This window comes from Panthera pardus, unplaced genomic scaffold (genome assembly GCF_024362965.1).
Source record: "Panthera pardus isolate Hobbes unplaced genomic scaffold, ASM2436296v1 HiC_scaffold_27, whole genome shotgun sequence".
NCBI classification, from domain to species: Eukaryota; Metazoa; Chordata; class Mammalia; order Carnivora; family Felidae; genus Panthera; species Panthera pardus.
Window position 1 is genome coordinate 62,893,366 of NW_026526843.1, and position 22,796 is coordinate 62,916,161.

The 22,796-nt window shown below is 40.9% G+C and overlaps 1 protein-coding gene across 1 annotated transcript; it reads right to left on the bottom strand.

Annotated features, from left to right (window-relative positions):
* Nucleotides 1-1,100: 1,100 nt before the first annotated feature.
* PGK1 (phosphoglycerate kinase 1) lies at nucleotides 1,101-22,702 on the bottom strand. The gene is made up of 11 exons (XM_019439821.2): nucleotides 22,527-22,702; nucleotides 16,881-16,931; nucleotides 13,111-13,266; nucleotides 12,857-13,001; nucleotides 9,387-9,490; nucleotides 8,187-8,306; nucleotides 4,389-4,503; nucleotides 3,960-4,139; nucleotides 2,342-2,519; nucleotides 1,963-2,061; nucleotides 1,101-1,581 (listed from the first exon to the last, which is right to left on the bottom strand). The coding sequence occupies exons 1-11, from the start codon at nucleotides 22,589-22,591 to the stop codon at nucleotides 1,541-1,543; spliced, it is 1,254 nt and encodes a 417-aa protein (XP_019295366.1). The 5' UTR covers nucleotides 22,592-22,702; the 3' UTR covers nucleotides 1,101-1,540.
* Nucleotides 22,703-22,796: the final 94 nt, after the last annotated feature.

Below are 22,796 nucleotides of genomic sequence, written 5' to 3' on the forward strand. Positions count from 1 at the left end.
CTCCAGGAGGGATATCGCTAATGAAAATGAACAGACTTGTCTCACATGTTTGAATACACTGGGTATGAATCAGCGATAGGTACATAGAAAAAAAGTAAACTTTCAAAACTTATTAACCCCAAAGAAAATAAAAAGGTACATTATATAATCATACCATATGACATAGCTCAGCTGTGAATACTATTTATAATCACAATGTAGACTACTGATGTAATCTAGGATTATAACAAAACTATACTGGGCAAATTAAGAAGGGAAGTATATGTGGAACAGAGACTATAAGAATGCTAAATCTTCCCATGCATGGCATTAATACATATCGTTTCATAAAAATCAAGAGATTAATAATATTAAGTATGTTACAGAAACATGGAGGTAAGTACCAGAAAAAAGCTAAGTGTTGAAAGCAGTCATCTCTGGGGGATGGAAATCACAAATGGGAGGAATGGGCTGAAGCCTATTTTGTTGTCATAAGCCTTGACGTTTTTAAATTATGGTCATGTGTAACAGATAAAAATAAAATCTAAAATAAAGCACCAGGGTGCCTGGGTAGCTCAGTCAGTTAGGTGTCTGACTCCTGATTTCAGCTCAGGTCATGATCTCACTGAGATCAAACCCCACATCAGGCTCTGCACTGGGCATGGAGCCTGCTTAAGATTCTCTCCCTCTCCCTTTGCCCCTCCCCTGCCCATTCACTGTCTTTAAAACACAAACAAAAAAATAAACCACCTATCACATTATCTGCCATAAAGTAGGGATTCAATAAAATAAGTACACACTTATGGGGCACCTAGGTGGCTCACTCAGTTAAGCAGCCAACTTTGGCTCAGGTCATGATCTCATGGTTCATGAGTTTGAGACCCGCATCAGGCTCTCTGCTGTCAGCTCAGAGCCTGCTTCAGATCCTCCTTCCCCCTTTCACTCTTCCCTTCCCCGACTCTCCCAAAAATAAACATTTTTTAAAAGTACACATTTATCTAATCTCCCCTACCCTCCCCCACCACTGCTGCCCCGTCTCTTGCATTCACAATGTAGCTGATTTTATCTCTTCCCTCAAGATTCTGTTCTCAACCTAACAAAGTATGACAGGAAAAAAATAATCCCATTTCAATGGATACTTTTATTATTTATTGAATAGATCACCAACTTTGTCTCCCTACCTACCATTAGAGTATCATCTTATTTCCATTCTGAGCAGTGAAACAATGACAAAGTTAATCAGAATAAGCTACTTCAAAAAGAAGCTAACACAGCTTATTTTCTTTTAACAGGCAAAATATAAATATATGCAATCTAGAATGCACAATGGTTTAGTCACTAAGAAATTCAAATGGTATCTTGAAGAATGTAGGCAAATCCAGGGTGCAGTAAAGAAGAGCTGAGATGCCGTGCAACTGTTTTAAGGGTTCCTAGCGTTACATCTCTTGGCCACTAGCTGAATCTTGACATGGGGGAAGATTTTAGCTAATGCCAAGTAGAGATGCAACAAGTGCTAAGTTCACTTAGGGGCTGTGCACAGGAACCAAAAGGCAGGAAAGTACTAAACACTGCTGAGAGCATCCACCCCAGGAAGGATTTTACCTGTTTTTGAGAAAGCACACACACACAGACAGCATTACTATAGGACCATGAAGCCAGATATGCCTCCTATCTTCCCAACATGTCCCAATAACATGTCTGCTCTTCCTTAGGATAGATCTACGACCAAGAGTTGGTTAACTTTTACATTTTGGATCCCAGGTCTACTAGAGTGTAACCTCTCTGGAATAAGTCTTCCTCTCTGCCCCTCCCAACCCAAAATGGATGCTAGGAGCCTTATTTGAAGTTCCTCCATTTGTACTGTCCAGCTAATAATGAACAGTAATGACAACACTACCTACTAGCTCCACTCCATTCTACCCACCTCTCACCACATAACCCCCCACCTTCCCCCAAACAAGCCTAGAAACAGAAGAATCTCACCTTCCAGGAGCTCTAAACTGGCACCACCCCCAGTGCTCACATGGCTGACTTTATCCTCTGTGTTCCATTTGGCACAGCAAGTGGCAGTGTCTCCACCACCTGTTGAATGAAAGCCAAGTTAAAAGGAGAGAAAAGAAAAAAAATTAAAAGTATTGGCACCAAACTATAAGGCAGTATGCTCGTAAGCCCAAAGATAGCTGACGAACCCCCAACTCCATCTCATTAAGATGTTCCTCCATGGATTATACACACCCGTTCAGCTCTCAAGATTCAACTGGCAGCAAGAAGCTCACTAAAAGTTAATCATTTCCCTTCTACTTCCTGCTGATCAGAATTCAGTCAGATCACACTGGCATTAACTTTGTAGAGGATCCTTTACCTATGATGGTGATGCAGCCCCTGGAAGTGGCTTTCACCACCTCATCCATGAGGGCTTTGGTTCCTTGGGCAAAAGCTTCCCATTCAAATACGCCCACAGGGCCATTCCACACAATCTGCTTAGCCCGAGCAACTGCCTCAGCATACTTCTTGCTGCTCTCAGGACCACAATCCAAGCCCTAGGAGGCAGAGTTAAAGAAGATGAGCTACCAAGAAAAGCTACTTACAGAAATAAATACCACCTCCACCAAGACCTGAACTCAAGGCAGAACACAAGAGTTTTTTGTAGAACCAAAAGATACCCTTCAGTCTTTAAAATTATAAACCTGCTCATGCCCTTTATGGAAGATCAAATGCAAGGGAAAACCTCAGGTTATTTGATTTAAAAAAAAAAAACATTCTTAACCACACTATTTATGACTGTGAAGAACTAAATCAGTAGTTTTCAACCAGGGTCAATTCTGCCCATCCCCAGGGGTCATGTAGCAATGTATGAAAACATTTGGTTGTCACAACTTGGGAAGAAGGGGGAGATTCTACTGACATCTAGCGAGTAAAAGTCAGGGATGCTGCTCAACATCCTGCAATGTGCAGGACAGCCCCCACAACGAAAACTACCTGAGATGTCAATAGTGCCAAGGTTGAGAAATGCTTATCTAGATTCAGTGGTTCTCAAACTTTGGCATGCATTGGAATCACAAGGAGGGCTTGTTCCAGCAAAAATTGCTGGGCCCAACTCCCAGAGTTTCTGATTCAGTAAATCGGGGGTAGGGCTCTGAAACTTGCATTTTTTTAACAAGTTCCAAAATGTTGCTGATGCTGCTATTCTTGGAACCACACTTTGAGAAACAATGAAATAAATAATATCCACATGCTTAACAAAAGGAAAATGAGTAAGCAAACTAGTTTGTCAACATATGATTTTATACAGCTATTAAAATGATAATATGTGGAGGAGTGCCTGGGTGGCTCAGTTGGTTGAGCATCCAACTCTTGATTTTGGCTCAGCAGTTAAAATCCCCGGGTTATGGGATCAAGCCCCAAGTCCAGCCATGGGCTGTGTGGAGCCTGCTTAAGATTCTCTTTTTCTCTCCCTCTGCCCCTCTCCCCTGTTCACATTCTCTCTAAAAAATGATATGTACAGAACACTACAATCAACTATTTAGTCTTTAATGTACACACACCTTTTTTCCTCTTTATAATCAGTATAATTCTATCTTAATGTTTTCATATAAGATTTTTATATAGGTTTCTAGGTAACAACATAATCCAGAACAGTCCAAATCATGATAGTACATAGCACCATCCCCAGCACATAGTCAAGTACTTAATAAACCTTAAATAAACGAGGAAACAAAACATGGTTTTGCCCCCACATTACTGATGAAGACAGCAGCAATCATACCATTGCTTTCCCCCACATGGATTCTCTCTTGAGGAGGGTCTCACTGCTACACTTGGAGCCCTCTCTGACAGAGATTTCCTGTAGAGCTTCTTTTAAAATGTTTGCTGGTTGGTTGAATAAATGAGTGAAGAAGTGAGTGAATGTATGAATGAATGAATGAATGAAATCAAAATGTTTTTGTTCACTCATATTACCAACCACCCAAATGACTCACCATCCAGCCAGCAGGTATGCCAGAGGCCACAGTGGCTTGCCCAGTCTTGGCATTCTCATCAAACTTTTCAGCAGTGACAAAGTCAACAGGCAAAGTAATTTTCACACCATTCTTCTCAGCTTTGGACATCAGATCTTTGACGATCTTGGCTCCCTCTTCATCAAACAGAGAAGTGCCAATCTATACACAGGAGCCAAGATGAAGATCAGCCTCTGCACTAAGAACGTGATTACCTCACAAAGCATAGGAATAAGATACAATACAATATAAAGAAACAATTGCAGGACAAAAGAAAAACAACTTTCAAAATAAATAAAAATGGAAGTTTTGTTAGGGCTCATGTCAGAAGCTGGTTTGCTTTTTAAATTTACATAACCTGCTATTTCTCATGGAGAGCGATTTCACATCCACTTAGCATTGGTTTCCTACCTCCATGTTGTTGAGCACCTTAAGGAAGGTAAAAGCCATTCCACCACCAATAATCATCTCATTGACTTTGTCCAGCATATTATTGATCAGCTGGATCTTGTCTGCAACTTTAGCTCTAGAAGGGAAAGCAAGAACATCACCAAAAGAACAGATGAACTAAGGAAGTGGTATTAAATAGTGGCTGAGTTTTTATACCAAGGCATAGGAACAAGGAAATATCCTCCAAGTGACAAAATTATTGGCTAACTACTCTGGAAAATAGTATGGAGGTTCCTCAAAAAGTTAAAAATACAACTACCCTACAACCCAGCAGCAATTGCACTACTAGGTATTTACCCAAAGGATACAAAAGTACTAATTTGAAGGGATCCATTCACCCCGATGTTTATAGCAGCATTATCAACAATAGCCAAATTAGGGAAAGAGCCCAACGTCCATGGACTGATGAATGGATAAAGATGTGGTATATACATACAATGGAATATTACTCAGCCATAAAAAAATGAAATCTTGCCATTTGTAATGATGTGGATGGAACTAGAAAGTATCATGCTAAGCAAAATAAGTAAGTCAGAGAAAGACAAATACCATACAGTTTCACTCATGTGTGGAATTTAAGAAACAAAACAGATGAACATGGGGGAAGAAAAAAGAGAGGCAAACCAAAAAACAGACTCTTAACTATAGAGAAGAAACAGAGGGTTGCTGGAAAGGGGAGGTATGTGGGGAGAATGGGTTAAATGGGTGATGGGTATTAAGAAGGGCACTTGTGATGAGCTCTAGGTGTTCTATATAAGTGATGAACCACTAAATTCTACACTTGAAACTAATATTACAGTGTATGTTAACTAACTGGAATTTAAATAAAAACTTGGAAGTAGAAAAAGAGTATTAGCTAACTTTGCCCTATGTTTCTTCAACCCAAAAGGCCAATCTATTTCTAAGAAAACTTCTACAACATAAAGGATGTAGAATACCTACTATTGGGGCGCCTGGGTAGCTCAGTCGGTTGAGCATCTGACAGTTGAGTTTGGCTCAGTTCATGATCTCAGTCTTGGGATCGAGCCCCACATCAGGCTTTATGCTGGGCCTGGGCATGAACCCTGCTTAAGCTTCTTTATCCCTCTGCCCCTCCCCCATTCACACTCTGGCAGAACAAAAAGAGAAAAGAAAAGAAAAGAAAAGAAAAGAAAAGAAAAGAAAAGAAAAGAAAAGAAAAGAAAAGAAAAAAGAAAAAAGAAAAAGACCTACTGTCTAAAGAAACCATGAGACCCAAACAGGTCTAGTTTGCCTTCTACCCACAAAAACCAGAAGTCAAGACAGCTAATTAATTATACTTCAGCAAGACTGCTAACTGTGGGATCCCTGAGCCCACTCAAAACTGTCCCAACCCTACAGAAGGGATCAGATCATATACCAAACAACTATATACCGAGCAAAAACAGGTATCCACACTCTTAGATCTATGTTCAGTTGGTGGGACATGTGGTTTATGGCATTTATGATTCTACTGGACCACTTAACTCAACACATCTATCAAGCACCTTCTCTGTGCCAAACAGTGTTCTAGGTCTTTGAGAGATATCAGTGGGCAAAAACCAAAGACCTCTACACCTTCAGAGCTTCTAGTATAAGTAAATAAGACAATAAATACAGACCTACCTTTCAGCTCCCTGAGAGAGAAAAAAAAAACTAAACATAAACACTCCTATATATATAAATTCCATTGAAACAAACAAGAGATCCCCTTGGGCCTGTTTCCCTCTTCATTCAATAAACAAGATGATGCCTACCCTGTGAAAGGCCCTATGCTATGATTTGTGAGAGGGAGGTTCAAAACAACAGTGACATGGGGTACTGAATGGCAAGAGACTGTTTATCTCCCTTGTAAAGACTGGTCACCACCAAGGGTTAAACATGGATTAACTACTATCCCCACACACAGAGCAAGAGCACAAGAGAGAGAAAATAAATAAGACGGAGAAAAGGAAAGAGACTCAATCTCTTCTGAAGAATGTGGGATGGATATGCTACAGCTCAAGTGCCCAGCTTCTTCAACAAATCAATGGAATGAAAACAATAAGGAAAAGAAGACTACTACAGAATAAAATATGCCTAACAACCAAACTCAAGGCATGGACTTCATCTGGATCCTTATTCAACCAAACCAACTGTAAAAAGATAATTTCTGAGATGACAAAGAACTTCTGAATACAAACTTGATATTAGATGACAGCAAGAAATCTGTTAAATTGTATTAAGTATAACATGGTGGTTACTGAAAAAGAAATCTCCTGATCAGTTATGAGATACATACTGAGCTATTAAGTGAAATTATATGTCTAAGATTTGCTTGAAAATGCTGTACTCCTGACAAAAATGTCAGTAATTGTTGAAGCAAGGTATTAGGTACCTGGGGGCTGATTACACTGTTCTCTCAACTTCTGTACATGTTTGGTGCTTCCACAATGTTTTTTAAATAAAATGTAAAATTTCCCCCAAACTGCGAATGGTCTAAGACTACACTGGAAGAAAGGTGGCGAAAAAAGACCCTCCACATCAACTTTCCCCAAAACAGCGATTTCAGGGTCAGCCTAAAACCTAACCATAACTAGGTGGCACTCATTACCATATTACAGGACTACAGAAGGATGAAGAAGAGAAGCTCAAATCCTAATCTCCAGAGCAGCAAAGATAAGAGTGTGACCTTTATAACTCAGTGCACAAGAGGGGCAATACTTCTAGGACACAGATGACAACCTGTACCCACCTGAATTATTTTTAGGACCCTGAAACTGGGCTCATGAAGCCTGAAGAGCAACTATGCTACCTGAAATTGACACCGAACTCCAGAGTCAGCTTTCATAGGAAAATGCTGAGTGTGTTCAATCCCATGGAAAAAAGAAAACATGCTCACAGAAGGGTCAGTGGCATCCAGCCATAACAAGGGTGCTACCTAGATAGCCATGCCAAGTGACAGGAAGTTATCTTATCCAAGCAGTACACTAGGTCCCTGTGCCCACTCTATCACCTAAAATCTATCTTCCCAGCCTCTTAACCTTTGCAATTCTGAAATTTCTACTTCTAACTAAGCCATTAGAATATCATTATCTACGTGGTACCTTTCCCCATAGGGGAAAATATGAAAAGGTATATAATTAGGGGAAATGAGTTCCAAAGGATAAATTAAATACATATGAGGGGATTTTCATGGTTATTCTTGCCATACTATATGTATGTGAAAGGCTCAAAGGCTTCAAAAATAGTAAGATGAGCAACTATGGTAAATTTTTCCCATTCTTCCCTCCAAAACCACTTGCTCTCCTTCTGGGCCCTGTTTTGTCCCAGGAGGCTGACCTGCATGGACTGCATCAAGGGGCTCTCTGGCTTCCAGTTGGGTTGCAGCCAATTGGAAGTGGGAGAGGGAACATCAGAAGACTGAAGGGAGATGAAAGTATTTATTTCCCTGGCTATCCCAATGTCCCCTGACCAAGGCTACAGTTTCCATCAGAGGGCCCTCTCCACACAACTACCCTCTCTGGATTCTGATAACCACTTCTTCTCTTTGTCCCTTCAGGCCTAGGGACTGTGATGGCTGTGTCTAGCCCAGATTACTGTACTGTCCTTTTGGGGTTTCCCTGAACCCTACCTACACCGTGGTAGATAGATAGTCCCTTTATTAAATTCTCCTCAGTTACCCACTTTGATTGTGCTTTCTGACAAAAAACCACCCAAGTCATGGCCTACTATCAGGCAAATATACTATTTAAAACATGATCTCAGAAAGGTTCTTGATACCCGCCCAGAATGGCCAGGAAGGGTCGCTCTGGGCTCTCCAAGGCCTTGGCAAAGTAGTTCAGCTCCTTCTTCATCAAGAAACCTCCAGCCTTCTGTGGCAGATTGACTCCCACCATGGAGCTAGAAAAGAACAGAGATATTTAAATTTTGGTCAATCCCTTACCAATTCTCCCAATTCTAGAGGCCATCTCCTTATCGTTGAAATACTTTCACAGTTTTCAATCTTAAACTGCAATTAAAACACATAAGGTTTTTGATTAATAGAGCAGGGCCAAAGGGAGCAAGTAAAAAGCAATGACCTTAAGTAGAATTTAAGATACCCAATTAATAGTCTTCAAGTCAAGGGTTTAACCATAATAAGCAAATCAGCCAATTGGTGACAACAGGAGAAAATTCTTCAATTGCTTCCTAATAACAGCATAAGACCCTGATCTTATAGGGGCACTTGGGTGGCTCAGTTGGTTAAGCGTTCAACTTCGGCTCAGCTCATGATCTCATAGTTCATGGGTTCAAGCCAGGCTCTGCGTTGACAGCTCAGAGCCTGGAGCCTGCTTCGGATTCTGTATCTCCCTCTCTCTCTCTCTCTGCCCCTCCCCCACTTGTGCTCACCCTCTCAAAAATAAATAAATAAACAACTTTTAAAAGACTCTGATCTTACAATTTTAACACAGGGAGGACTCTACCTGAAATATCCTAAGAGCAACCTCTTCCTAAAGCTTGACAAAAAGCTCCATAATTCTCAACATGTTTCACTTTTATTTCCTCAATAAAATAATAACCAAGGATATTCAACAAGAACCACAGTCTAGGGGCACCTGTGTAGTTCAGTCAGTTGGGTATCTGAATTCGGCTCAGGTCATGATCTCACAGTTTGTGAGTTCAAGCCCAGCTTCGGGCTCTGTGCTACTAGTTCAGAGCCCGGAGCCTGTTTCAGATTCTGTGTCTCCGTTTCTCTCTGCCCGTCCCCTACTTGCGCTGTCTCTCTTTCTTTCTCTCTCAAAATTAAATAAACATTTAAATTTTTTTAAAAAAAGAACCACACTCTAATTGGAAGCTCCAATTAGAAACAGAGGGTGAAAGGATCATGTTCTATATAATACATCACTCACAGAAATCTCCAAAAACAACCCAGAACTTGGGCTATTCCAGTAAAGAGAGGATTACTGTTCCCAGTTCAACATCAAATAAGACTCTTAGTACCTGTGGGCTCGGTGAGCAGTGCCGAAAGCATCATTGACATAGACATCTCCTAGCTTGGAAAGTGAAGCTCGGAAGGCTTCTATTTTGGCTGGCTCAGCTTTAACCTGCAACAACAAAAATACAAAAACAAACAGAAAATGTTGATTGCTCCTAAGACAACTGTAAAAGCATTTCATACCAAGAGTCCTTTTGAACATCTCTAAAGACCCAGAGTTGGTGGGACAGCAATTTTCACAACAAGCAATAGGATATATTTCTTTTTCCAAATACTCCAGGTCTTTTGGTCACTTCTACATTCTGCTCTCCATCATCTTGCCTCAAATTGAAAACTTAAGATTCCTGAACCATGGCTTAACTTCTAGTCACACAAAGCTAATCACATCCCACTGACCTCTCCCCAACTCCTAGGACAAGATTCTGATTATCTTTCCCTTTCCTTAGCTTGACTCATATCCTCATTTTAACATATCCTTGTAAAAGTCAGGATTATACTTGACACAGGCTTCTAGATACCACGGCCTTTTTGCAAAGGGAGAGGCCCTCACACATATTCTTCATGAGCCTGGGACAGAGAAGGCAGGTGGACACATGGCAACAGAAAAGGACCTCAGAAATATTTTATATATACTAAAAGGCTGTATTTTATAGAATCTTCCATAGAAGTTAGGCATCTAAGAAAACAAGAAATATACTTCTACCAAAAAGAGAAGCAAAATTAGAAGTAAAACATGGCTTTGAAATGTCACCTCGGCATCATGGGTGGCTCAGTCGTTAAGCATCTGACTTCAGCTCAGGTCATGATCTCATGATTTGTGAGTTCGAGCCCTGTATCAGGTGAGCCCTGCTTCTCTCTCTTTCTCTCTCTCTCTCCCTTCCTCCCTTCCTCTCCCTCTCTGCCCATCACTCACTTACACCCTCTCTCTCTCTCAAAAAAAAGTCTCACTTTTGAGAGAGACATTTTTAAGAGAAAGGGGGATCCAGGGATCCCCCCACCCAAAAAAAAGGGACCTAAAGCAGGATGGAAGGATGGACAAAGATCTCCAGAAAGAGACCAAGAAAAACGCATGGGGGAACGTGGCACTGAAGAATATACAGCACAGATGTTTATTTTAGTCATTGCCAATCCCACTCCCCTGTGTTTCAAAGTGAAGGAGGCTACACAAAGAACAGGGGCTTTCCTCTAATGACCCAAAGAATGCAGGGGCCCTAAATGCTAAAATTAAAGACTGCAGAACCCACATAATCTTTCTAGAATGGAATATTACCTGCCCTTGGTGACTGGAAGATTATTCGTGTAGTAATGAAAACACTGCCCAAATGGCAGGACACCTGGGTTCTAGGCCCAACTCTAACACTAATTCACTGTGAAAACCTTTGGCAAGTTGATCTCTGTCCCCGACATCTTCTCATCTATTAAAGACATGATAACCCCTTTAAGAACTGTTTAAGGAAAAAGGGGGCAAATTGAAGCTCTTCATGAAAAAGGCACTATAGAAATTAACAATATTCAGAACCCATTTCTCATTTTTTATCTGCCAATAAATAAAATGTTCCTAAAAGACCAATGTGGGTACACTGGAAGAAGGAAAACTCTTATGTCCCTGCTTTGTTGTTGTTTTTATCTATTTTGAACTTACTACTGGGTCTTGAAATTTCGAGCATCAAAGCCACTGGACACTTGACACTAATGTGTGTTTAAATGCAAAGTTAATTAACTAAAAATGTCATAGTCTAGCACAGTTAGTTCATCACTCCCTGAATAACAGGTTTTCCCTCTATTTGCTACCACTTCGAAGTCCTAGAGTCTGTGCAAGTGATTCTCACTCTAAAAGGGCACAAAATTTGAGGTCAGCATTTGACTCCTACTACTGTACCAAGACCATGCCAAAGGCAGGATAAGGCCTGAGTTGCTAAGAAAAGAAACTGCTTGAAAGCTGGTACTCCGATGACCTTAAGAAACACCAGAGGGGTGTCTGGGTGGCTCAGTCAGTTGAGCATCCAACTTTGGCTCAGGTCATGATCTCACATTCATGGGTTCCAGCCCTGCATCAGATTCTGTGCAGACAGCTCAAAGCCTGGAGCCTGCTTTGGATTCTGTGTCTCCCTCTCTGTCCCTCCCCTGCTCGCACTCTGTCTCTCTCAAAAAATAAAAATAAATAAAATGTTAAAAAAATTTAAAAAGAAACACCAGAAGTACAACAGGAGATTGAGATACTAGCCTCAAAGAATCTTGTTCCCCAAGACACTAAACACCTTAAGAGTGGAAAGTTCTAAAGGATGACTTCAGCTTCTCTTCTACCAATAGGCAAATTCTAAATCATCCTCAAAGAACCAGCTTTTCATTTAATATTTGAATTATGGTTGTCAGGTCATAGTAATCTATCTTGTGGATTATCTACAGTTGCTCTTTTTTTGTTTGTTTTGGGTGGTTTTTAACTATGGTCGTTTTTGCACAACACCAGAGTTGAGTAACTCCAAAAGGATCATATACAGTCATGACTGTACAGCTTACAAAGCCTTATCATCTGGCCCTTTATAGAAAAAGTTTGCTGATCTAAAGGACTAAGCTAGATATAAAGCCCAGCAACAGCACCACTGCCTTTAACTTTAGTAAAATGAGTGCCTTTCTGAGACTTAAATTTCTTTATGAAATGATGATAATACCTGTACTTATCTTAAAGAGAATTTAAAAAAATGGTTTACACTGCATAAAAAAAAATGCCTTAAATCCAAGGCACTGTCATCATGAACATCATTTACCCAATTACAACAAATTTTCCCAAATAGTCCCTTTCCACTTGACTTAGGAAAGTACTTTTTCTGCTCACATAATTCTTTTATAAGAAAATCCCAATTATATCACATTTAATTTATGGTTTTAAGAGTACTAAGCTCAACCATTAAGTTAATTCCCCTTCTAAATAAGAACATTCATTGTCCTTCCATAACACATTAGGGCCTATTGCTTAAAAGAAAAACTGTCCCAGTCTTAAAAGAATCTAATACTGGCTCTGTTGGAGGAACACCTGGTAGAGCATAGACACCCACCCCCTCAACTGCCTGTGAATGTCTGCTCTCAGCACTTGGGAATCATAGCCCAAGTAGGATTATCACATAATGTCAGATTTCTCATGTTATCATAGGCCAAGTGGGTACCAAAGGAACAACTGCAAAAGCATGTCCACTGAATACTCATACCCAAGTATAGCCGATATTCTATTCCTTGACATAGGTGGTGGTTACACAGGCGTGTGTACTCTGTGGTAATTCATCAAGCTATGCATTTATGTGTGTGTATATATGTGTATATATACATACATATACATATACATATATATATATATAGGTGTGTGTTAAACTTCAATAAAAAGGTGTGTAAGGAAAAAATAAACATGAACTACCTCTATTCTTCAGTCTTCTACAGACTCAGCCCTCCTCACCCCCAGTAATGTCAAAGTCCCAGGTCCTACCTTATTCCCAGAAACATCTTTTCCCTTCCCTTCTTCTTCCACATGAAAGCGAAGGTTCTCCAACAGGATGACAGACCCAGCAGCTGGGTCAGCACAAGCTTTCTCCACTTCTGGGCCCACACAGTCCTTTAAGAATAAAACATCCCTGGGGAGAGCACAAGATGGAGACACTTGAGCAGTCTGAAAGAAACAGTAACAACATGCTTCACAACATCTCCTGTCAGAGTCCACCAGCTCCAGACCCTGGCACTTACCTGCCAAGCAGAGATTTGAGTTCTACCGCAACTGGCTCCAAAGAGTACTTGTCAGGCATGGGGACACCATCAGGCCGGCCCAGATGGCTCATAAGAACAACTGACTTAGCTCCATTGTCCAAGCAGAATTTGATGCTTGGGATGGCAGCCTTGATTCTGTAACCAAAAACAGACAGGCGGTAGAGCAAGGTTACTCCTAGGAATTAGTGGGAACTATTTTATTTATGGTCTCATAAAATATAAAGCCCTTTTTCTTCTCTTAAATTCCTTCAAATCTGTTGGCAACTCAGTGATGGTCCTCATGTTCATGTTCAGGGAAAGAAATCAATTATGATGCTAACCTTCCATCTAGGATTGTTCCATCTGATCCTGTTTTGCCCCTTAGGCAGAAAAGATTTAATATAGCAGGCTTGAGGCTGCTATCTTTAGAAAGACTTGCTTGCAAAGTTGGCCCCTGGCCAGTGTCTGAGAACCTGGCTTTCAAAGTGGTCCCTTGGTTCTCTGACATGGGCTGTTCACTGCTCCTAGAGTGTACAAACTAGGTGATTTATGCTGAACACCTGCTTTCCTCTAAGAGTCTGGAATTTTGTTGGTTGTTAGGCAGTGGGCACTCATATGACCAGCTCCCAATAAAAATCTTGGGGGCTGAGTCTCTAATGGGCTTTTCTGGGCAGAAACAACACATACAACTACTGCATTTTCCACTGCTGGAGGGAAAGAGCACTGGAAGCCCCTGCATGGATTTCTCCAGATTTTATCTGTCTTTTCCCCTTGCTGATATTGTCATGCATCCTTTCACTATAATAATAAACCTTAGCAGTGAGAACTATATGCTAAGCTTGTGAGTCCTTTTAGTGAGTCACCAAATATGGGGGTGGTCTTAGGGACCCCTGAAACATCTCTCTTATGTGACTGAGGAAGAAATCTAAAATTCCCAAATCTTGGGGCACCTGGGTGGCTCAGTCGGTTAAGTGTCTGACTTTGGCTCAGGTCATGATCTTGCAGTTGGGGAGTTCAAGCTTCGCATCAGACTCTGTGATGACAGCTGGGAGCCGGGAGCCGGGAGCCTGCTTTGGATTCTGTGCTGTGTCTCCCTCTCTCTCTGCCCCACCCCACCGCTCACGCTCTCTCTCTCTTTCAAAAATAAACAAACATTTTTTTAATTAAAAAAAAAACAAAAAAAATAAAATTCCCAAATCTTAGCACCATTAAAAGAAATTTGAGGAAAATTTAAAAATATGTAGTAACTTCTTGAGGAGGGCACCTGTTGGGATGAGCACTGGGTGTTGTACAGAAACCAATTTGACAATAAATTTCATATTAAAAAATAAGTAAATAAATAAATAAATAAATAACAATTAAAAATAAAAATATGTAGTAACTTCTTTGCACTCATTACAGATCCTAAGGCACTTTTTTTGTAGGAAAAAATACATTACATAGAACATAGTTTAAATAATGTATCACATTATCTATAGTTTAGCCAAAAAGTTATTAAACTCCCTTTAAACATGTCAAATTTTTTTAAAGATTTAATACAAGCTTTACATTTTTGCCAGTCTTTCAGAAATTAAAATTAATAATGAAGAAAATCATTCATTTATTCAACAAATATTTATTGAATTCTTCTTATACCAGTTACCTTTCCAGATTATGAGAATATAACAGTGAATAAAAACAGTCTCTGCTCTCACTGAAGTGAAATTCTAATAGAGAGACAATAAATATATGTATATATATAAAGTATATATGTGTATATATGTATATACATGTATATACATGTATATACATAATATATACATATATATATTATATATATGTGTGCGTATATATATAAATATGTGTATGTGTGTGCATGTGTGTGTATCAGGTGGTAATAAGAGCTGCATAAAAAATAAAGGTAGGGAGACAATGATTGGGGAATAGTAGTGGAGGGGATTTTAGACAGGGTGGCCAGGGAAAGTCTCTGATAAGGTGACATTGCAGCAGAGAATGGAATAAAAAGCCAAGTTATGTTTCTAAAATGTATTATGCTATTTGACATATATAAAAACTCACTAATACCAAATAAAGAAGAAACCTTCATTAGGCACAAAGTTTGCCCAAAAAAACAAATTAATCTTCAAGGCTATCCCTTATTGGCAAGTTCTATTATTTCTAATGCTTCAGTTTGTGAACTCAACACATTTTCTGAAAATGAAAAAATGTACGCAGACATGTTTATCTGCCTTTTATTCATGAAATACCTTGATAAGCTTGTTTCCTATCTTTTCTGTGTGCTGCAGAAAATGAAAATCAAGAAAGGTCAGAGCTGCCTTGTATAAAACAAAGACCTTCCACTATGGTGCAGCAGGGATGTACTTGGTAGAATGCCAGACTCTACTCTGGGGCCAATATCTGAAAATGTTTTGGGTCTAGACCTGTACTGTCTAATAGGTAACCATTAGCCTCATGTGCCTCTTAAATACTAGGGATGCGACTAGTCCAGATTGAGAAGTGCTATTAAAATACATGTTGCATCTTGGAGACTTACTACCAAAAATGATCAATGTCCCTTTAATTTTTATTGATTACATATTGAGATCATTATTTTGGACTTACTGGATTAAATAAAATATGTTATTTAAAATTAAGTTCACTGGTTTCTTTTTACATTTTTAATGGAGCAATTGGAAAACTTTATATCTGGCTCAGATTTCTATTAGACAACACTGCTCTAGATCATTGGAAAACACCTTTCCAGCTCAAACCCTTCATTTAAAATTAAAAATTACTTTAAATTTTTTTTTTTAACATTTATTCATTTTTGAGACAGAGAGAGAGCATGAACGGGGGAGGAGCAGAGAGAGAGGGAGACACAGAATCGGAAGCAGGCTCCAGGCTCTGGGCCATCAGCCCAGAGCCCGACGTGGGGCTCGAACTCACGGACCCCGAGATCGTGACCTGAGCTGAAGTCAGACACTCAACCGACTGAGCCACCCAGGCACCCCAAAATTACTTTAAAAAAAGGGGGGGATGCCTGGGTGGCTCAGTTGGTCAAGCGTCCAACTCTTGATTTCTGCTCAGGTCATGATCTCACAGTTTGCGGGATGAAGCCCAGTGTTGGGCTCTGTGCTGTCAGCATGGAGCCTGCTTAGGATTCTTTCTCTTTTTCTCTCTCTCTCTCTCCCCCTCCCTCCCTCCCTCCCTCTCTCTCTCTCTCTCTCTCTCTCTGCCTCTCCTGCATTCACAAGGTCTCACTCTCCCTCAAAATAAATAAAAACATTAAGAGCAATACTATCATATAAAATTTCTGCTCCTGATTTTGGAGCCAGGATATTTAGAACAGCCTAAACTAACTGAAAATATTACTTCGGAAGTCTTTTCCTTTACATCAAAATTCTCAAAAACTGATTGTATCTGGGCCATGTGGAAAAATACACGTAAGCTTAAATATTACTAGTGTTAAAAAATCATCTTGCACAGTTCTTTATTTTCCAAGGGAAGCCAAGTAACCTTCGACTTTTGTTATTTTTTAAAAATGCATAACCCCAAATCCTTCAAATTTTCAAAACATGGGGAGATTAAAAAAAATCACTTTCTTAAGATGACTTATCCCAATTTTTACATTTTTATAATAAAACAGACCAGAGAGTGGGTTTGTGGAAAGCCAAGAATATATGGCTTAACTTACCATAGTTCTACAATAAGAAAAGAAAACCATTTCATCTTATTTAGCCATGGACACACACACATCTTAAACCAAGCTCAAGGTTTAGCAGAGACCTTACCTCTGGTTGTTTGTTATCTGGTTGTTCTTCATTGGAACATTGAAGTCCACTCTAAAAAAGAAACAAAATTTCAGGTTTAGAGCCATGATCCATTCGATTTGTTGTTCCCGCAAAGATTAGGAGAGGCACTTTTAGTGAACCAGTTAAATAAAGTGGGAGTTCAAAATCCACCTTCAAAATAATGTGCCATTAGAAGTCAAGACAGTGGTTAGCCATGGAGAGGAAGGTGGGAGTAGGGCCTGTGATAAGACACCAGAGGGTGCTTCTGGGGTTACAGTGTATTTCTTGACCAGGGTGATTAAACAAATGTGTTCGTTTTGTGATAAGCCTTTGAGCTTATGATTTGTGTCCTTTTAGGTATATATCTCATACTCTAAAAAAGGAATTTTTAAAAATAAAAATCAAACCTAACTGAAATCACAGGAACTAGCCCTGAAGTCCTGGGAAGCTAAAACCAGTTCCATCTAAAAAGATTTTTATGTGGACCTAGCATGATAGTAGCTAATAATAAATGGCAGCTGGATAGGTAAGGGGTAATTAAGGAATACATCTTGATTCTGATTCCTTTGGTATTATTTCTGGGTCCTAGTGAAGGTAACTAACATCACTAAAAAGAAAAAAGTAACTGGAAAAATAAAACACATCAATTGAGTATCATTCTTTTTGGAGAAAGCCTGGGGCCTTGTGACCAGAAAAAACTCAGTGTTGAAGACCGAGTTCACAGGATTCTTCAAGCAAAACACACAATAAAAATAAGATACCTTCTTTCAAAAAACCTGATAGGAGAGGGTGGAACATGTGACCCTGCCTACCTGACAAATAGGCAATTGGAAGAGAAGTGATCAAGATGGCACAAATAATTTCTCTCCTTTGTCACCCAACAGAGATTACTGCTTTACTATTCATTTTTTAAGAACCAATAATTCCTCCCCTCTTCTTCTGAACTCCTTGGAACGTCAGGCCTAATTCAATCTGACTGAAAACAACTACATGGTATAGCTGATTGTAGGGTCTAAGTGTTGCCTGCAAAATCTTCCTTAAATTTCTTTCTTTCTCATCTATAGAAGAGGAATGATAGTATCTACCTCTTGGTTATTGTGAGAATTACATGAGTTAGTGATCTGTAAAGGGCTTAGAAGAGTACCTGGTACATGGTAAGTGCCATACAAATGGCAGCTATTATTATGTATGTTAATGTTTCTTCAACCATTACAAAAACAGCTAGCAAGTCACACACTGCAGGGAAGGTATGACCTAGTGGAGAAGACCGCTGCCATGCTTGAGGCCTGGCAGACAATTACAAAATCCTAGACCTATTAAGAAGACCACCAATTTCCTATATCCCCTAGGACAGTACTCCAATCTACATCACTGAAGAGCAGCCATTCCAAAGGTGGGTTGAAGGAATAATTCTATGTTCAAACATTTTAATTAAAAGTCTTCAAAAATAAAAGCAGTATGCCTCTGCTCAGAAATACACTCTACTCAGTTTCGGGCTACTTGATTATGATTCCAAGCATCTTCTCTAAATATCCTGAACAAGGCCCCTGCCAGCCTTAAAGTACATTCCAAAGAAGACAGAGTATCCCATTGCCTGTGTCATTTTCCTTCTTACAGGCTCCCAGAAAGGCCTGTGGTCAAAAGCACTAATGGCAACAGGCTGAGCCCTAAGCCAACCTTTGCAGTGCCCCTATTCCCTCCCTTACAGGGAGGAAATTCTTTGGGCAGAAAAACTCAAGAATCTGTGTCATCTATCCAAGCTGCCATGGCACACCTTACTGATGAGAACTGGACTTCTCCCTTCTCATTGCCTGTGGATTACCTCCTTTCATCATCTCCTAGAATCTCAACAACAGCTCTGATTTTAGCTTCTTTCTGAGGACTCCACCACAGAAATTACTCTTACCTACACATTCCACTTCTTCTATGTAAAATCGGCAGCCCTTCCATTTCCACTTCCCTGAAACACTCCTGAACTTAGCCTCAGGCGTGAACTCAGATATCACTACACAACTATCAGAATGGTTGAAATAAAAAACAGTAACACCAAATGCTGGTGAGGATGCAGAAAAACTTATCGCTCATACACTGCTGATGGGAATGTAAAATAGTGTGCTTGCTTTGGAAACCTTCCTGGGAACTCCTCAAACGGTTAGGCATACGACCCAGTGATTCCACTCCTAGGTGTTTACCCAAGAGAAATGACAGCCTATGTCCACACCAAGACTTGTGCATGAATATTCAATGTTCACAGCAGCTTTATTTGTAATAGCCCCAAACTGAAAAAAAGCCAGATGTCCTTCAAGGGGTGAATGGCTAAACAAACTGTGCAACATCCATACCATAAAATACTACTCAGCAATATAAAGAATGAACTACTGATACATGCAACAACTTGGATAAATAGAGGGTATTAAGCTGAGTGAAAAAAAAAGCCAATACCAAAAGGTTATATACTGTGTAATTCCACTTATGTAACATTGTTGAAATGATAAAATTTTAGGGACAGGGAACAGATCAGTAGTTACCAGGCGTTGGAATGGAGGGAGTGGGGGGAAGGTGCATGACTCTGAAGGGGTAGAATGAGGGAGGGCTTGGTGGTGACCAAACAAGACAGTTTTGTAATTTGACTGTGGTAGGAGTTACACACAACCTTTGTGTGATAACACAGCAAAGAACTATACACTTTATTCCAATGTCAACCTCCTACTTTTGATATTGTACCAGAATTTTGTAAGATGTATCCACTGGGGGAAATTGGGTGAACAAAGACTTCTCTGTACTATTTTTGCAACCTTCTGTGAATCTGTAAGTATTTAAAAATAAAATGTCAAAAATATTGATTTAAAGTAAGATATCAAGTCTCTAACACCTGCAATTTCAGGGCTCCAGGCCCACTAAAAGCTCTCAAGAGTACCATGCCCACTCTTGCTTCACTGGAAATACCCTCTGACTGGAAAATTGGGGTATTATGAGCATCTTAAAGACTTTTTCTCTGCTCAGTTTTTCCTCTCCATTTCTTTTTCCACTACATCAAAGCTGTTGCTTAACAAGTTACAACAGGTTCAAGAAACACAGGTTTAAAACAAAACAGGGGTGGAGGGAGCAGGTAAAAGGGAAGTGCTTCACAAGTCAGCAAAGGAGTAAGACTGGTAATCTTTGATAGGAAGAAAGGAAGTGACATTGCAAAAATAAGCAGGAAGTTTACTCAAAAGGCTATAGAGTCAACTGGAGACCAAAAAAATGGAGGTGGAACCTGGTAATTACCCAGTCAGGTTTCTGGCTATCTGAAGTTCCCCAACAAATCAGTCAGTTTCCCCGGGCAATTCAAAGCAGGAGCCAGAAGACTCAGCAAACATCAGAGTTTTCTTTTGCAGGACAAAGAGAGGAGGCAAGGGAAGCCACACTCAGGAGGCCCCATTTCTGAATCACTGCCAGCAACCACCACATAAAGGCACCGAAACAAGAAGAAATTTGAGCTGACAAGGCATAGCTGGCCTAGGCTCTTCCAAAAAGTAGTCCTACAAAATGTGACTCCATTCAAAAGAGATACATTAATAGAGAACAAAGTAACTTCTTGTCCTCAGGCCAAATAATTAGAATTTATCCTGGGTGGGGGGGGGGGGGGGGGAAGAATATGGATTGCAACCTTCACAGACAGTCTTTAACCTGTCCTTGTTTACAATGGTGAGTATTCACAGGATCTGGCTGGCAGCCAAAGAGACCCAAATTCTAGTCCCAGCTCTGCCACCAATTTGCTAGTTCAGTGACCTTGGACAGGTAATTTTCCATCAGCAAAACAGGACTAGCCAATCATTTCAAGGCTCAGGGTTAATCTGTGTTAAGTGAAACTTTGAGTCCTTGAACAGCAAGTTATTTCATGTTGGGTCCGGAGGGAGAAAAGATAAGCACCTCCTAAAGTCTCACTCTCCAACAGCCCAGTTAATCCCTCAAACCAGTTTCCCTGAGGAGAGAAAATAAAGCCCAAGACTGCAATTGCAGGAAGGTGACCAGCAAGCGTGACGCCCCACCCCTTGTCTTCCAGCTGGTGTATGTTATCTCGAAAGGTCAGCCTTGAGCCCAGTGAAGATGAGAGGCAATAATTAAAACCTACGATCCGGTTGCATGCCAACATCCACTTGGCCGATTTTTATAGAATCTATCCCCTTTCCTTAAGATCATCAGAAGGGTAGAAAGGGCCCATTTTTAATACCAGGATGGCTTTGATTCCTACTTTGTCCAGAGTGCAAATGCCTAGATCATTTGGGAAAATGTGGATGCCAGGTGTTTTTCATGGCCCTAAGATACTGTTTTTCTATTTCCACAACAAGACAGAGAAGGCCACTTGCAAACTAATAGTGGCCATAATGAAATTAGAGAAAAAGGGAGAGCTGCATCAACTTTTACGGTGCCCAGAGTTATGAAATTCATAGTGCCCTCCTATATTTAAGCCTAGGGTAAAGGGAGATTCTCTACTGCCTAATGTGTCTGTTAATATCCAAAAGATGCCCTCACTTGAACCAGCCCAAATTGGGAAAGGGGTGGGATCACGCCATTCACATGCCTGTCCATCAATCAACCACTTCCCAAAAAGGACAAGACTGCACAACGCTATCAATGCAAGCCCTGTGACTCCCAAAATGCACCATCCTTGGATCCTATCAAGGTATATCAACAGTCAAGTCCAGCAGTTACATACCTAACTGTCCTCCTGCACTTTGCTCCTGGCATGCAAATATACCGTAGGTTACAAAAAGGATAAACGCAAAAGTTCCATGCACCATACAATTTGGGCATACAAGGGAGAAGCCATGTTGGTTAAGTGACCAGGGTTCCACATGTGCAGAGTAAAAGACCCCTAAGTGCCTGGGTAGTCATCGTCACTTCTAATATCCTGTTTCTCTAGCCACCTGTGAGGTGAGGTTGGAAAAAAAGAATGAGCAACCACACCCTGCTCTACCATCACCCAGCATGTGTCACAATTCTGATGTAAACCCCATGCATGGCCTGTAGTCCAACGGTGGCATGTAGAGAGGCCTGTTACATAAGCTCTGTAGGGCCTCCTTCTGTGCACCCCACCCCACTCCACCCTCCCATCCCCAATGCTTTAGGGGGTGTTACTCCTGAACATCTAAATAACCTCTTCAGGGAAATTTTTCCTTTTGTGCAGTGACCTTTGGATTGTGGGCCTTTTCTTATTTATCTGGGATGGTCTAGGGCGGTGGGGGAAGGGAAACTAACCAAATGACCTTTCAAGGTCCCCTTCTTGGGGCCTAGGGATTTGCAGGCTAAGCATTACATCTCACCTCGCCGGCTGGGAGCTGGAGACGATGGAACCTCATCTCAGGAATAGGAAGGAGGGCAAAATGGGTCCCGGAAATGAGCCCTTCCTCGGCGGAGCCACCTCCAAAGGGCAAAAACGGCTCCCTTTCTCGGGTGGAGCAAGTGATTAGAAACCGTAAAACTGGAGCAAAGCCTCAGCCACAATGGTGGGCAGCCTCACTCTGCAGGGCTAGAACCCACGGGGCCGGGCCAAGAACTAAAGCAAGAAAAGGCAGAAAAGGGCAGAAAAGGAAGCAAGCTGGCTGTGGCCAGAGACGCGGCAGCAGAGCCCTTGAGGGAGCATGAGCAGATGTGCAGAATTACCTCATGATGACCCGCTTCGCCTTCACGTTCAGCTTGTCCAGAGTCAGCTTATTAGAAAGCGACATCTTGGCAATTCAACGGCAGCAAGGCTGAAGGCTTAAACAGCGGAGAAGAAAGCGGCCGACGTATGTTCTAGTAGCGTGCGGAATGCAGAGAGCGGTTCAGGCCACACCGCCCCGCCTACCAGTCCTCCCTTTCCCCTCCCGCGCGCTGCGCATAGCAGCCACTATTGGCCGCGGCTAGAAGGCGCCGACGCCCTGCCATTGCTCT

Coding starts and splice junctions, on each gene's coding strand:
- PGK1 (XM_019439821.2), bottom strand. CDS start 22,591: ATGTCGCTTTCTAATAAGCTGACTCTGGACAAGCTGAACGTGAAGGCG. Junction 16,932..22,526: donor GCGAAGCGGGTCATCATGAG/GTAATTCTGCAC, acceptor TTTCTTTTTTAG/AGTGGACTTCAATGTTCCAA. Junction 9,491..12,856: donor AAGATGTTTCTGGGAATAAG/GTAGGACCTGGG, acceptor TTGTTGTTGCAG/GTTAAAGCTGAGCCAGCCAA.